This window comes from Fusarium solani (assembly GCF_023522795.1).
Source record: "Fusarium solani strain SB1 chromosome Unknown bctg00000016, whole genome shotgun sequence".
Lineage (NCBI taxonomy): Eukaryota > Fungi > Ascomycota > Sordariomycetes > Hypocreales > Nectriaceae > Fusarium > Fusarium solani.
The window spans coordinates 302,855-317,116 of record NW_027072142.1 but is presented as its reverse complement, the minus strand read 5'-3'; the positions used below and the strand labels follow the sequence as shown (position 1 = coordinate 317,116).

The 14,262-nt window shown below is 50.0% G+C and overlaps 7 protein-coding genes across 7 annotated transcripts; 5 read left to right on the top strand and 2 right to left on the bottom strand.

Moving 5' to 3' along the window:
- Positions 1-141: 141 nt before the first annotated feature.
- Positions 142-984, bottom strand: MRS44_018458 (uncharacterized protein; the record flags this gene model as incomplete). Its single annotated transcript, XM_065615939.1, has 1 exon — positions 142-984. The coding sequence occupies one exon, from the start codon at positions 982-984 to the stop codon at positions 142-144; it is 843 nt and encodes a 280-aa protein (XP_065472011.1).
- Positions 985-1,684: 700 nt separating this feature from the next.
- On the top strand, positions 1,685-2,709 carry MRS44_018457 (uncharacterized protein; the record flags this gene model as incomplete). Its single annotated transcript, XM_065615938.1, has 3 exons — positions 1,685-2,098; positions 2,152-2,578; positions 2,633-2,709. The coding sequence occupies 3 exons, from the start codon at positions 1,685-1,687 to the stop codon at positions 2,707-2,709; spliced, it is 918 nt and encodes a 305-aa protein (XP_065472010.1).
- Positions 2,710-5,781: 3,072 nt separating this feature from the next.
- Positions 5,782-6,385, top strand: MRS44_018456 (uncharacterized protein; the record flags this gene model as incomplete). The annotated part of the gene is made up of 2 exons (XM_046271878.2): positions 5,782-5,892; positions 5,966-6,385. 2 exons carry the CDS (start codon positions 5,782-5,784, stop codon positions 6,383-6,385), a joined length of 531 nt encoding a protein of 176 aa, XP_046123831.2.
- Positions 6,386-8,466: 2,081 nt separating this feature from the next.
- MRS44_018455 (uncharacterized protein) lies at positions 8,467-9,581 on the bottom strand (the record flags this gene model as incomplete). Its single annotated transcript, XM_065615937.1, has 3 exons — positions 8,467-9,121; positions 9,187-9,406; positions 9,467-9,581. The coding sequence occupies 3 exons, from the start codon at positions 9,579-9,581 to the stop codon at positions 8,467-8,469; spliced, it is 990 nt and encodes a 329-aa protein (XP_065472009.1).
- Positions 9,582-10,610: 1,029 nt separating this feature from the next.
- On the top strand, positions 10,611-11,573 carry MRS44_018454 (uncharacterized protein; the record flags this gene model as incomplete). The annotated part of the gene is made up of 1 exon (XM_065615936.1): positions 10,611-11,573. One exon carries the CDS (start codon positions 10,611-10,613, stop codon positions 11,571-11,573), a length of 963 nt encoding a protein of 320 aa, XP_065472008.1.
- An 880-nt stretch (positions 11,574-12,453) lies between these two features.
- MRS44_018453 (uncharacterized protein) lies at positions 12,454-12,991 on the top strand (the record flags this gene model as incomplete). The annotated part of the gene is made up of 2 exons (XM_065615935.1): positions 12,454-12,645; positions 12,701-12,991. The coding sequence occupies 2 exons, from the start codon at positions 12,454-12,456 to the stop codon at positions 12,989-12,991; spliced, it is 483 nt and encodes a 160-aa protein (XP_065472007.1).
- A 17-nt stretch (positions 12,992-13,008) lies between these two features.
- MRS44_018452 (uncharacterized protein) lies at positions 13,009-13,905 on the top strand (the record flags this gene model as incomplete). The annotated part of the gene is made up of 1 exon (XM_065615934.1): positions 13,009-13,905. The coding sequence occupies one exon, from the start codon at positions 13,009-13,011 to the stop codon at positions 13,903-13,905; it is 897 nt and encodes a 298-aa protein (XP_065472006.1).
- Between the last annotated feature and the right edge of the window lie 357 nt (positions 13,906-14,262).

Genomic DNA, 14,262 nt, shown 5'->3' with positions numbered 1-14,262 from the left:
GCCTACAAGCAAATGCACCTTTAGATAGATGACACACCAAGGTAGTAAATCATTCTGTCATTCACAACCAAATTCCCTGGAGATCGCATGGCTTCTTGTGATACATTTTATGCTTCAAAACCATGCCAGCTTGATCCTATCCTACGACTTGTAGATTAAAATAGCCCCTGCCCAAAGAGATCCCGGATTGATGCGGTCGGGATAGATCTCCATCATGCGGGCATACAGCTCTTCGGCCGTCTTCGTCTCCGCGCTGACTTTCTCAAAATTCTCAAAATATGCCTTGGTATCCTCGATTGCTTCGATGCCAAATGAGCGACTCGGATCGCTATGCCCGCCCACGACATGCTTGGGCTGGAGTGCGGCGATGGTATCCAGACCCTTGACCCACTCCTTTCGCTTGCTAGCTGCTCCGGACTCTCCCAGATACGGGTGAGTGTTTGCGTAGACAGCATCGCCAGTCACGGCAAGTTGGATAGAGGGAACCCAGAGAGTTGTCGTATCATCAGTGTCGGTGTGACCCGTCCTGACCACCACCAACTTTTCACCTTCTAGTTCAAGAGAGTCTTGCTCAAGAGGCTCTGCAACCCTCAAAGTCGGCGGAATCTGGCCGGGAAACAGCTTTTCCCAAAGACCGCTGAGACGCTCCGGTGCAGTCTCCTGACTCATCTTGGCTACAACTTCGGGCGTTGCGACGAGAACGGCCTTGGGAAATCGCTCCAGAATAGGCGCGCTGCCAAAGAAGTGGTCGCCGTGGGCATGTGTAACGTAGATGTGGGTGACATTCTTGCCGCTCTCGATTACCCACTCCAAAAGCTCATTCGACGCTTTGGTAGTCAACTGGGCGTCGACCAAAACAGCATCTTTGTCGCCGTAGATCAGCGTGGAGGAAGTGGGCACCCACTTAAGGTGATCATGACCCGCTGGGCCAGACCGAGTGGCCGAATCGCGTTTGCTGAAAAAGACTTTGTACTGTAAGCCCATGTTGAAATAATGTGATTTAATTTGCGATGAGTGGCATTCTGTGTTGGCTTCTGCGGGGGAGACTGTAGCATCTTACACTTCCTCGACCTGAGGTATTTAATGGACGAGAGCTCAAGCTTTGGGACGATTGCTCAAGCCTTGGGGCGATTTATCAGCATACTGCTGAGTAAAAATGGAGCACGATTTTGAGTATGTCATCACCGCTGTTAGTTGCGAGAACCTGCGGAACAGCGGTTGATCCACCGTCGATCGCCTAACTTTAGTCGATGCTGTCGATATAGGACCACACCCATTGAGTCGATACGCTAAGGTTTTCCCCACTAATGCAGCTTATTCGCGTGACGCAGATAAAGGTGAGAAAATAATTCGGCTTTTGAATATACAAGGAAGAATAAAAAGGTACCAATTTAAGTTTTGGGAGGGCGTGGACCTCGGCACCCCACAACTTTTGGTTTGTCCGGGGTCCCTCACGGTGGAATTTGTCAGTGACCAAGAAGGACTGAATAGTAATCAGACTGGTGCAGAAGTAATTCTGACTCACTTGATACTACTCCGATTTCTAATACAGCATGGGCTTTGGTGTGTCATAAACTCATGCTCTTCTAGACAAACCCGTATCTTGATCGTTTTCAACGAGCCCCCACTATTCATTCCATGCCATTCGTCTCATCAGTCTTTGTTCGACTCATCCATATCCAACATGCCTCGACACTCTAGCTCGGTTGATGGCGCGGAACTGTTTTATCACTACTATACACCAGAAGGCAGACCCGCTCCACTTGCAGGTGAACCAGCCAGCGCAGCCAAGAGCCTAACTCTGGTCCTTCTTCATCAATGGCCTCTCACGTCGCGCATGTACGACTCGATCATCCTGGGACTTTGCGAGACCCACGGATACAATGTTATTGCCCCCGACAGGCGAGGTTTTGGCAAGAGCGACTGGTCTGGACCTCAATCCACGGCTGCCATTGGCTACAAAGAGCTTGGGCAAGACTTATCGGGTCTACTGGAAAAGATCCAGCCAGGGCCTTTTGTCTTTGTTGCCTCCAGCATGAGCACGGGCGAAGCGCTTCTGGCCTATCTTGATAGCCCGTACGTGCAGGAGAACTGTCAGGTAAGTCATATGGCAGGACAGCTTACGAAGTCAACGACTCAACAATGTGTTAGGGTATGCTATGGATAAGCACTTGCCTGCCGTACCCTACGGCTTCACCCGAAAACCCGAAGGCTTTGCCACAGAGCGCGTGGGATGAAACCCTCCAGGGTATAAGACAGGATAGGCCCAACTTCCTCGGCAACGCCTTCGGGGGGCCTTTTGGAGTGGGAACATCCGGTTCAGTCTCCGATAAGCAGATTGCATTTTTCGAGAAGACTTTCTACGAGGCTGATCCCGTCGCGGTTGAACGCTGCTTGAAGGTTTGGACCCGCGAGAACCTGTTTGGGGAGGTCAAGAGGTTTGGGCAAATCTTCAACAAACCCTTCCTTCTCATTCACGGTGGAGGCGACGGCGGAGTGCCCGCCGAAGTGAGCGCAGAACTTGTACAGAAGGCTGTTCCTGGATCGAAGCTGATTACATACGATGTGGGAGGACATGGTAAGTTGGCAGGTTTCAACGCCTGGCTGAGCACGGCTAATCTGTATCGCATAGTGCTGGTCCTTGCTCATGCGGACCGTCTTTTAGACGACATTGTAAGATTTGCAGCAAGTATTGAAGGACAGAATTGATGAGAACTCGAGAGGCCGTGGATTATTGACTCGGAAAAGAATTTGCGGCGACTGGAACCAACGAAGTGTGAGGAGCACGCAAACATTGGCCAGTATCGTAGATTTAATTTCAAACTCACTTCTCACCTCCGGGTCTCAATATTGATGAGCTTGGCCACAAACACCTATCATGTCTTGACTTTATTTCGCAAACGATTCCAAGTGGTTTACCCGTGGAATAACTGATTAGCGTATATTGAGTAGGCCTGCTTAATGCCAATATTTCATGTCAGTATCGACTTCAAAGATCTTGTGAATTGATGCAGCCTTTGTTCACAGAGACTCAGACCACCGATTGAGACGTTGAGGATGAATGTCCATCATCAAGGCAGAAATTATAGGGAGTAGTTTTATTGAGGTTGCCTCACGTGATGACCACACTGCACAATAGACTTCCCGGCTCGGAAGGTTCACTGAGGGGTTTTCTTCCCTCCTGCAACTGCCTCACGGGGAGTCAATTGCTCGCCTCGGCAGGTGTCTCGTCATCTCTCACGCAGTCAAGACTCGACTTTCACCCCCCCCCTTCCCTCTGTATATAGCACTACTACAATATACAGACACTTGCCTCCCTACGAGGGAGCGCGGACGGGCCCTCTCTGACGCTGCGGTCTAACACGCTTACGCATAAGACCGCAGTGACAGGTGACCCGTTGCGGCCAAACTACACACACTCTGTCCCTCTTGACTGCGTGAGGTCACCAATAAAAACAAGTTATCTTAAAAAGCAAACTCAATTGGCAAGAACATCACGTGATTCCCAGGTTGCCAATATGGCCGTGTTTGAATACGGCAGCTGCTACTGAACCATGGTGGGCATTGTATTTGCAGATGTTACAGTAATGCAGCTGGAAAGCTGATCTCTGTAGGCGCGCAAAATTACATAGAATTGTTCTGTCAGTATGATGTTATGCTTCTGATTTTATTAGGATATTGGCAACAACCGGGCCTCCCGCAATGTTAGCTATACTACTAGCACGGGGTTCGATTCTGAGATGTTTCCGCTCTTTCCGCCTCATTTGCATCAAACGGAAAAGGACTTGGGAGAAACACCATAACTACCTTTGTAAATAATGCAAGAAGGGGAGGGGGGTTCCAATGTTGCTACAGTATCAATTACCTCTCGATTCCTCTTACAGCCCCAAGGGGAGTTTTGTGAAAGCTAGTAAACCAGCCACAAGATAGGTAGAGATTTGCCACATATACCTCTACTCGCCTCATAGGTAATAACCTCGTAGGAGTTAATGTTCCTTGACAGCGGAAGATACGCGCGAAAATGCGGAATCTCACAAAAGCTACCCTCGGGGGCTATAACAGACCTAGCCATCGAGGGAAGTGATTAGAGCGGGAGCGGAGTGAAGCTTATCTTAGCATTAAGCAATAAGTTTACTAGTAGATATTTACAGTGCAAGTTCTAGCTAGGAGTTGATAAAATTGTCACCGGTCAGCATCTCTCTACCCAAAGTTTCTGCCACGTGGGAACAAGTACACGTAGACCAGCGGAGGAGATCCACCTTTAAGCCTCGGCGTCTCCACATCTAGTCCCAGGCCTGCTACTGCTAAGCACCCGCAATGTGGCGATACGTTATTATACTGACTCTGGGATACTTATTATTTACACTATACCCCGTGTATGAAATTAGCGTGGTACCTATTAAAGGGTTTAATAAATACATTTTCTATTATTTAGCTATAAGCTAATTCAAAAACTAGAAAACTAATTAAGTAATATTTTTAATTAAAACGTCCTTTTATTTATTCCTTAGTTTTTTAATAGTTATTATAAAGAAAATGCTATATATATAAACTACTAAAGTGGTACTAGTGCTAAATGAATAACTATTCAGGGGGTAAACTGTACTTATATATGTATAGCTAGAAGGAAACTTTGCAGAATCGCGTACTTAAATAGCTCCAATGTGTTACGAGTAGGAAGATCAACCAGGATACGAACGGAAAACGTCGGAGCTCGGAACGGAACAAACGGACCCCGGTGGAAGTGGTGTGTGGTCGAACGGGTCGAACGGGTCGAACGGGAACGAGTTCGACCACGTTCGATCAAAAGTGAAACCTTAACCTTGAATGGTAGAACAGGTCGAACGAGAGCGCGTTCGACCATGATCGACCAAGCAAATCAGAATAGTATATATAGCTTCGCTCATTCCCACTTGCCTGTCTAGATAGCTCTCCAGCTTTCAATACAACTTGATTACTCAAGAATACTTCTTGACATTATCAGACGTGATTCGCCACCCTACACTCAGTACGCCACGCCCCGTTGCAACTGCCAACATAAACCAAATCAGGTTACGGTTTACTACGTTGGGAACCTTGACCGTCACACAATGCTCACTCGCCAATGCCGAGTTGACCCTCTCTGAACACAAAACTACCGAGGTAGAAGTTAGCGTCAAGTATTCCGCACGAAAGATTCCGTAAACCAGCCCAGCGTTCCGGAAAGCTCCTGAGAGGTATCTTTAAGTGGACACCATATTTTGTTTGGTCAGTTTTAATGATTAAGTGACTCAATAATCACAATTGAAGCCTGATATTGGATTATAGCCATATCCACTTTCAAGGTACATCTTAGGAGCCTTACGAAATGCTATGGTAAAGTGCTAGCCAAAGGCAGGGATCGATGGAAAGCTAGTAATACGTGCGATGGCTAACATGATCTCATCCGGACAGCACAGAATAGTGATCATCGGGAGATCTGACACATAAGGCCGGTGCGGGTTGTTAATAAATACGATGAGAACTTTGTGGATTATTAATCCGTCACACTTGGCAGTTCCAGCGTTGTTCGGACTTCTGAGAAAGGTTTAGACTGCATCGTACCTAAAGACGCAGTTTGGAGAATTTTGCCCTTTGGCAAACACCCCGCACCCAGCCATTCCATACTTTCAATGACTATATGAGAGTGAGTATGGTCTGCGGTCAACCAAGCATGGCGTAGTTGCCGTCTGTATCTTCTGAGCTGGCTTATTTTCTCCTTCATTCACGGTCTCGACACACGTACCACAAGCGATTACAAACATGGGACTCTCACGACAAGACGTCGAATTTCGAGCTTGCGATGGTATCATACTACGTGGCTGGCTATACCCACAACAGGAGACCTCGCCATGTATTATCATGACCCACGGTGTTAGTATTATATAGCCTCCGCTCCAGATCGCATTTTAGGTTATAGGATCGCTAATATGCGATGTTCATCTAGCTTGGTGGCACCCGCCACTTCCTGCTGCCGAAGTTTGCGTCGGCTTTTCACGACGCAGGATACGTGGTACTATTATATGACAACCGTAATTGGGGAGACAGTGATGGCCTGCCTCGACAGGAGTCCAACCCACGGTTACAGCAAGCAGACTACTATGATGCATTCAACTACGCAGCCACTATTCCTTGTGTCGACAAGGATAAGATAGTGTACTGGGGTAGCAGCTTCTCTGGAGGGAACGTCATCTACGCTGCAGCGATCGATAAGCGGATCAAAGCTGCTATCATCCAGTGCCCAGCCGTCTCAGGCGAGACTAGATCACTTGCGTTCAAAGATCGTATTCCGACTTTGCTGGAGGACAGGCGTCAGATCACCTCCGGATCCGAACCACCGACTGTACCGCTGGTTGCTGCTGATTGAGAGTTTGCTGATCCAGTCAAAACAAACGCCATGTTTCCCACAAAGGACGCTTATGATATCCTGAGTCTCCAAAAGGATTGTGGGAGCCGCTGGGGGAACTTCATCACTTCGCAAACTCAACTGCACATGCTCACATTTGAGGGCCAGGCTATGATTCATAGAATCTCCCCAACACCACTTTTGTTTGTTGTTCCCGGCAATGACGTCTTGGTAAAAACAGCATACCAGGTGGATGCTTTCAACAAAGCTCGGGAACCAAAACAGCTGCTCTACCTGGATGGATGTGGACATTTTGATCTTTACGTTGGGGACTATTTTGAGCAGAACATCAAAGCGCAGATCGAATTTCTCGGCCGTCATGTCAAATCGCAAAGCAGTTAGCTTTCCTTTCAACAGAGAATCATTATTGTTAGCATGCGGATACAGTATCTCCGGGACATGGTCGTGAGATATGTCATCACAAATACCCTACCTAGGTATGCTTATTTTTCTGAGTTATAGGTAAGGCCGGCCCATGTGGAAGAATTCTGTTCAGACAGCTACAACCGAACAATACTTCTCAAGGAATAACTCAAAGCGTACTGGCGAGCGATTAATGCGTTATTATATTACGTACCCCTCAGCCTAACAATAAGGTTAGGATCAACACGCCGTATAAATACGGAGGATGGAGTAAAAAGGCCCACTTTAGATCATGTTATTGGTAATTATGCTTTCAACCCATGCACACTTCCTAGGCATACCCACGAAAGTACAGCCGTCAAAGGGCAGATTCTACACACAACAATCAATGAATACACAAATCTGCATCAATGGACCGAACACATATAATGTCTGACAATAGTAATAAAGATAAAAAGGCCTAGCTAGAGTTTCTCTAACAGGCCTATAATATTATCACCGAGCTCCTTATTGCCGATACTATTTCCACCGCTATTGCCGGTCCATTTGCTTATCCCCAAGCCGCATCTATCAGGGACAAATAACCCGGGATCTGTGCGTCTCGCAGAAGCTCAGCAGGATCGAGTCGTACATGCGGCATGAGAGCGGCCTCTGGTGGAGGAACACGAGAGTGAGCCCTTGCGCTGTCTGAGACTCTTCCTATGCATCGAAAAGAGGTGGTTCATTTTCTGGGCCGTACTAGCGATAGAAGAAATCCGTGCTATCGACCGAGCTGGGGTATCGAGGCATGTTGGCTGTACGGTGTATCCGTACGATAGCAAGTCATGAACTGTCAGGTGTGGGATCGTAATAACGAAGAACAGGTACTAGTCAATCTGTGAGCTTTAGGTGCTAAGGTCGAAAATAGAGGGTGGGTTAGTTTGACCACGGGAGAAATTATTAATGAAGGCCGTCACTCCATCATTTACGTTTCTGACTAATTCACTTGCTGAACAAGCCGTCGGATATGATAATTATTAATCATGGCATCCAAGAATCAACCCGTGAGGTGTCGAAATCCATGGCTTTCACCAGGGCTTGATCACCGTCAAGCTCTAGAGTCGTTAACTAGCCAAGACCTCCCTGCCAGATGGTTGTTTCCACGTTTTTCCTCGCCCGAGAAAACGCACGTTATCGGTCAAGGGCCGGTCAGCCCGAATTTGTAAATGCTGGCTCAAATCGAGAGGCCGGCGACATGATGGAAGTAAACAGTCTAGTCTTGTATTGTGGGTTTCCCATCTAGTCTGGACCAAATAGCATATTTGAGTCAAAAGACTTCTCACAAGGGAGAGTGGCTATATCTGTCTTTGGCTTGAGTGACACCACAAACATCCGGTTTAGCAATGGTTTACAAAGTAGTCCTAATGATCCCCGTTTTGAATGGACTTCGCCTTGATGTGTGATATAGAATGACTTTCGTCGCGTCTTTTCTCTCCAGCTTACCTTCAATGTTAGATCAACCGTCACGTTACCTACCACCCAACTCTATCAACTCAAGGAGGTCCTCATGCAGGATGGATGGAGTTGGGACAGTAACTGTTTGGGTCCACTCCTAGGCATATAAATAGAACTGTTCAGCCGTCGCTTCTTAAAAGGACAGCTGCTTCTCACAGGAGACCGAGTAGGTTAGATATCCCTACTCATTCCCAAGGGTGGATATTCATCTTCGCCCCCTTTCCATCTCGATATTGGTCCAACGCCTTGTTGACAGCATCCGCGTTTAAACCCTTGATAACCTCAAAACTGCTGGGGCGAAGTTTCCCTTCTTTGAACCATCGAGGAACCTCTTCCCAGAACCCCATTGTCACGTCTGGGTGCACGGGAGATACGCCAAGCACAAGGCGCCGTTCATACCCCGCAGACTTGGAACCTATCCGAGCAGTGTCAAAGTCTCCGTCGGGTCGACGAAGAGTGATCAAGGTGCCCTTCTTCGTGTTTGACAGCGCCGCGACACCGAGCTCTTGTTCCACGCCCGCATTGACCGTGTCAACCGCATAGACTAACTCATCCCCCGTGATGGCACGAATCTGGTCCTGCGCATCGGGGGCTCGTCGGTCGATGAAGTGGGTAGCCCCGATAGACTTGAGGTTTGCTTGATTGTGATGGCCGGCGACTGCGATAATTCGGCCTATTCCAGCCAACTTGGCGAGCTCAACTACGGCTCGTCCGGTGTTGGAGCCGCCTCCAATGACAAGAAGGGTGACGCTGGCAAAGTCGAAAGACTTTGCTTCGGTGAGAAAGGTGGGGGCAAGCCATGGCCAGAGCTCGCGAAGAGGGCAATAAAGCCAGCCAACACTATGACGGGGATTGTAGATGCCTCGTCGTTGCTCAGCCCGCTGCTGGCCACTCTACCTACAAACCTCGCATCGACCAGAGCATATTGCTGCGCTCCGTTGAAGTCATTGTGGAAGCCCCCCTCGGCAAAGGTGTGACCAAAAACACGCTCTCCAAGGGTGAACTTGGCAGAATACTCTCCGGTTCCCACAGTCACGACTTCTCCGACCAGGTCGCTAGCAAGGACGTATGGCATGCTCGTGACAAAGAGGCCAGCGTCGCGGGTTCTCTGGTCATGAGGATTTACTAGCGTCAATTAGTTATGGTTCTCTCATCCTCCGCGGTGGAACTGTTTCCAAAACTTACGGCCGGCAACCAGAACCTTGACCAGTAACTGGTTCTTGCCAGGCTGCGGGATGGGACGGTCCCCCACGACCAATGGCTTGCCCACCTCCTCGAGTAAAAGAGCCTTTTGTGACATGACTGTTTCTGAGTCTGAAGCTGAACGCGGTGATGAATAAACCCAAAGGAGTAGTGCTAATATGTAGAGGTATAAGGATGGCATTGCCGACGGTTCAGTAGAAGCTTAGTGCCAAGAATGGGAAGCTTGAAGTTTTAAGACGTCTGCATTCCATTGACAAAAAGGGCCTTTCGAACGGCCATCGCTGTGCTTAGACGGTTTACTAAGTCGCGGAAACCTCGGGAGGCTCCCTTCAAGATTCGTCACATTACTAATTCCCATTCCAGTCACAACATCCACACTGCAGCAGAGTCGCAAACCACTCCACTAGAGACCTCGGTGGAGTGGATTTAAAGGTGTGTGGGCATGCAGGGTTCAGCTAAGTGGTGCTAAACTCACTTAGGATGTGCGTCGAGTGGCATGGATTGCAAATCCAAACCCATACAGATGTTGCGGGAAGCTGTTGCTCCCCAGATCCATCCGTCCATAGACCCAGCTTGCCGAGTTTCTCATACATCAAGACTTGGAATGAGGAAAGGCGGTAAGTCAAAGTCACAATATCCGTACTATGTATGTGGACACAAGCTCAAGCGCATCTCTCGCCTCATGCGTCTCGGCACCGATCTGCAAGCCCCTTTGATTGGTAAGCGCTCAAAGCGTCAGATCAGACTCGTCTTGCCCCCCCGCTTTAGTAAGCGGCCAATGAAGTCTGGCCGCCTAATTTGCTAGCTTGAAACTAATCATATATTAACCGAGCCCGCGCACTCCATCACCGTATCTATACGGCGCCTCGTGCGACCCTCAACGTATCTCTCCATGACAAATATGATCAGAAGGCGTAAAGTGCACAGAAAGTCTCGGGAAGGCTGTGTTCAATGCAAGGAGCGGCACACTAAGGTACGGTGAGCCCCCACCCTGTGCTGTCCCTACTACTCGTCATGCCGAGGCGAAGCCCACAGCTGAACCCTGTAGTGCAACGAGGTCCATCCGCAATGCCTTCAATGCGAGCGGGCCAATATCTCGTGCAGCTTCTCGTCCCCTACCCTTACCATGACGCCACTCAACGAGGACAGCTTAGCTGATCTCGAGCTGCTAGAGCACTGGCACCGGTATCCCGTCACAGGCGACATGTCGGAGACCACGAAGCACCTGCAATACGACCTTGTTCGCTTGGGCTTCTCTCACCATTACCTGCTGAATAGCATCCTGGGCCTCACGGCCCTCCAGCTCTACAGTGAAGATCAGTCCCAGTCTAAGTGGTACGCTAGAGCCGTTGCACACCAGCAGGCCGCAATCACCCGAGCCAGGCCGCATTTCGAGTCCCTTGATCAGACGCAGCATCGAGCCCTGCTGGGGTTCTCTGCTTTCACCTCAATGTATGCGGTAGCGGAACCTGTCTTTCGCCCCCCTCGCGTCCGCTCTCTGGCACGGTTCGACCCTATCGAGGAGCTGTTAAAGGCACTTCACTTTAGCAGGTCTACCTTGGTGTTCGTGCAGCAGAACTTCCCCCCTCTAGTCGTCTCAGAATCGTGGCTTCTGACTAAATTCGGCGCCAATCACCAAGACACTCGGCAGGATCTCGAAATAAGATATCCACAGCTTGCGTCTCTTCGGGGATGTATAGAGCGTCGGTGTGCGGGGGAACAGAAGGCAGCATGCCTCCATGCCATCAAAGTACTGTTCCGCCGCATTGCAACGCTCTCAGACAACCTCGGAGACCCCGAACCGGGCAAGGTGATTTGGGGCTGGGGACTCGAGGTATACCAGACCTTTCTAGACTTGTGCTCGGCGCGACATCCCGTGGCGCTCGTTGTTCTGGCTCATTTTACTGTCTTGATGACCTTCTATAAGGAGCACTGGTGCCTGAGAGACTGGCCAGGTGGGTTGCTAGGACATATCATGGAGGTCCTCGGAGATGAGTGGGAAGATGCTATGAAGTGGCCGAGTAATCTTATCTTTGGGTCGGAAACCTTAGCGCCAAGGGGCCTACCGCGGCCACTCGCAGCGGCGTAAGGTGTCAGGAGGTCTAATAGAGGATGGATGAATGAGAATATCTCATTCACGTCGTGTTAGCGCTAGTTTTCGTATACTGCGGCCAGTTAATTTTCTAAGTACCGATTCTCCCGGTACTCGGGGTTTCCATGTCCATAAACGCCGGGGCCACTGCTCCTGGAATCCCCAACGGCAGTAGCCCGAGCCAAGGGCACCCCCTAGCGTAGCAGGCCGTATTAATACGGTCAGTGACCCACAAGCTATACATGATAGTAATACTCTCTCATCGCAGCTGTCCTAAGCCTCTTTACGCTAAGCATCATGTTGCAGGGTATATGACTCTGGTACACTGACCCCGAAGAAACGGCAAGGAACTTGGGGTGCGAGTAAAGTCAAATGCCTGTTTGAGGCAATTCTTTCATCCACTTGCAAATTGATTAGCAGCAGAATGACAAGGTCGATTCAAGTCAAGTTACTGTCTGAGGCTAGAGGTCCGGCCTGTGATGGCTTTTTGTAGTCGCGTAGACTACTTGCAATTTGATTGCAGACCTCCAGCTGGAAAGTCGCTGGGCTGGGCTGGGCTTCGTGTTTCAAGACGGGGCGTGGCGTCGGACTCGGATGAATGCTTAATAATGGTCACTGCTCGACTGATACCCATGTCCACGGAAAAACGCGTCACCTCGTCTCTGAACTTACTGTAAGATGCCAATGGGACGTTTGATTTACCGGTAATACTGGGGACCCTCAGTTTAGAGTTCATCTGTCGGAACGGTCAACCTAAACATTTGCCGAGGTGGACTATTTCACGATTTCACTCTGCATATGGCGACGACAAGACGGTGTTGAACCACCAGCACCAATCACAATCATCACATACACCTCAGTTACTACAACCATTAGAATGCCTGTCCGATACGCTTCAAAAGACGTCAGTCCCGAGCCGCTGGCCCAGGAGCTACACTTCCACCCTTCCGGCCGGGTTGCAAAGAACAGATTCCTCAAGGCACCCATAGCCGAGTCGCTGGCCACCTATGATGCCAAGGATGTCTCCAAGAGGAATTCCGACCGACGAGATGATTGGGCTGTACAGACGGTAAGTTGATCGATGAAGAATAGCGACTTGGACTGACTCGTGTAGATGGGGAGAGGGCAAGAACAACTTTGGCATCATCCTCACTGGCAACGTGGACATTGACCTCAACTCTGTGGGCCCCGCCGCCTGCGCAGGCATTCCCATCGATACCCCCTTTGAGGGCGAACGCTTCGAGAGGTTCAAGCAGCTGGCTGCGGCGGGCAAGAAAGACGGTTCTTTGTTCGTCGCCCAGGTCAACCACCCTGGCCGACACGTTAGATATAAGGCCAACCCCGTCGCCATCTCGGCTTCCGATGTTCAGCTTGGCGAGTACCTCGCGACACCCTCGCAAACAACTGCTGACTAGGTATTATAGAGCCCAGAATGGGAATGACCTTTGGCAAGCCGCACGCCGCGACAAAGGAGGAAATCGCGCAGGTCATCGAAGGCTTTGCCCACGCCGCCGAGTATCTGGAAAAGGCTGGCTTCGACGGTATTCAGATCCACGCAGCTCACGGCTACCTTCTTTCGCAATTCCTTTCGCGAACAACCAACAAGCGCACCGACGAGTACGGCACGCAGACCACCGAGAACCGACTCCGTCTCGTCTCTGAGATCACAACAGCCGTCAAGGCCCGCGTGTCGCCCAGCTTTATCGTCAGCTCAAAGATCAACAGCATCGAGTTCCAAGACGGCGGCGTCACTCCCGACGAAGCGAGGGAACTCTGCGAGAGGCTTGAAGCCCTTGGCTGTGACTTTGTTGAGCTTAGCGGCGGTACTTACGAGCGCATGGCGCTGATGTGGGAGAATGAGGCAATGCGCAAGCGGGAGGGCTTCTTCCTCGAGTGGGCAGAGACTATCACCAAGGCTCTCGACCCAGCACATAAGATGAGATTTTACCTCTCTGGCGGCCTGCGAACAGTGGGCGCCATGGTTGATGCGCTCAAGGTCGTCGACGGCGTGTGCATTGGACGACCTGCAGCGGCGGAACCTCGTCTGGTGAGCGACATCATCGAGGGTCGTGTCAAGGGTGCTATTCGTCCAATTGAGATGGCCGAGACCGATCTTGGTGTGAGCATGGGCGTTGCGGGGGCTCATCTTGTGCAGATTGCAAATGGGTTTGAGCCTTTTGATGCGAGCAACCCGGAAGCGATGCAGTCGTTCTCTGCCGACATGGGACAATGGTACGAGAAGCTGGTGCAGGATGGTGATAAGAATGAGTTTATTAGTCCTATTCAGTTTTCAGGCGCTCAGGAGCCGTATGGTACGGTCAAGACTTAGATGGGGCTTCATTTTATAGCTATAGTTGTAGAGTCAACAGTCCGGGCTCGACCCTCCACTCATAGTGTTGTTGACAGCTTGCGATCAGCAGGCTTGCAGGGGCTGGTACGGTGGGCGATAGGGGGGACTGTTGCAAAACTCCTGGTCGTTTCCATTTGGGTTCAGGGGCTTTACTTCTTAGTCATCTGAGTACTTTGGGATCGTCGGGAAAATGGTACTGCGGACTAGACTCGCGCGGTAGCCTTCAGCCAGTCGAACTTACCTGTCACCACCACATCAGGTGAATGGTGGACAGTCGCCGCGATACAGATGCTTACAACACGTTACCCAGGACATAATCTGAGTCGGTTTTTCCTA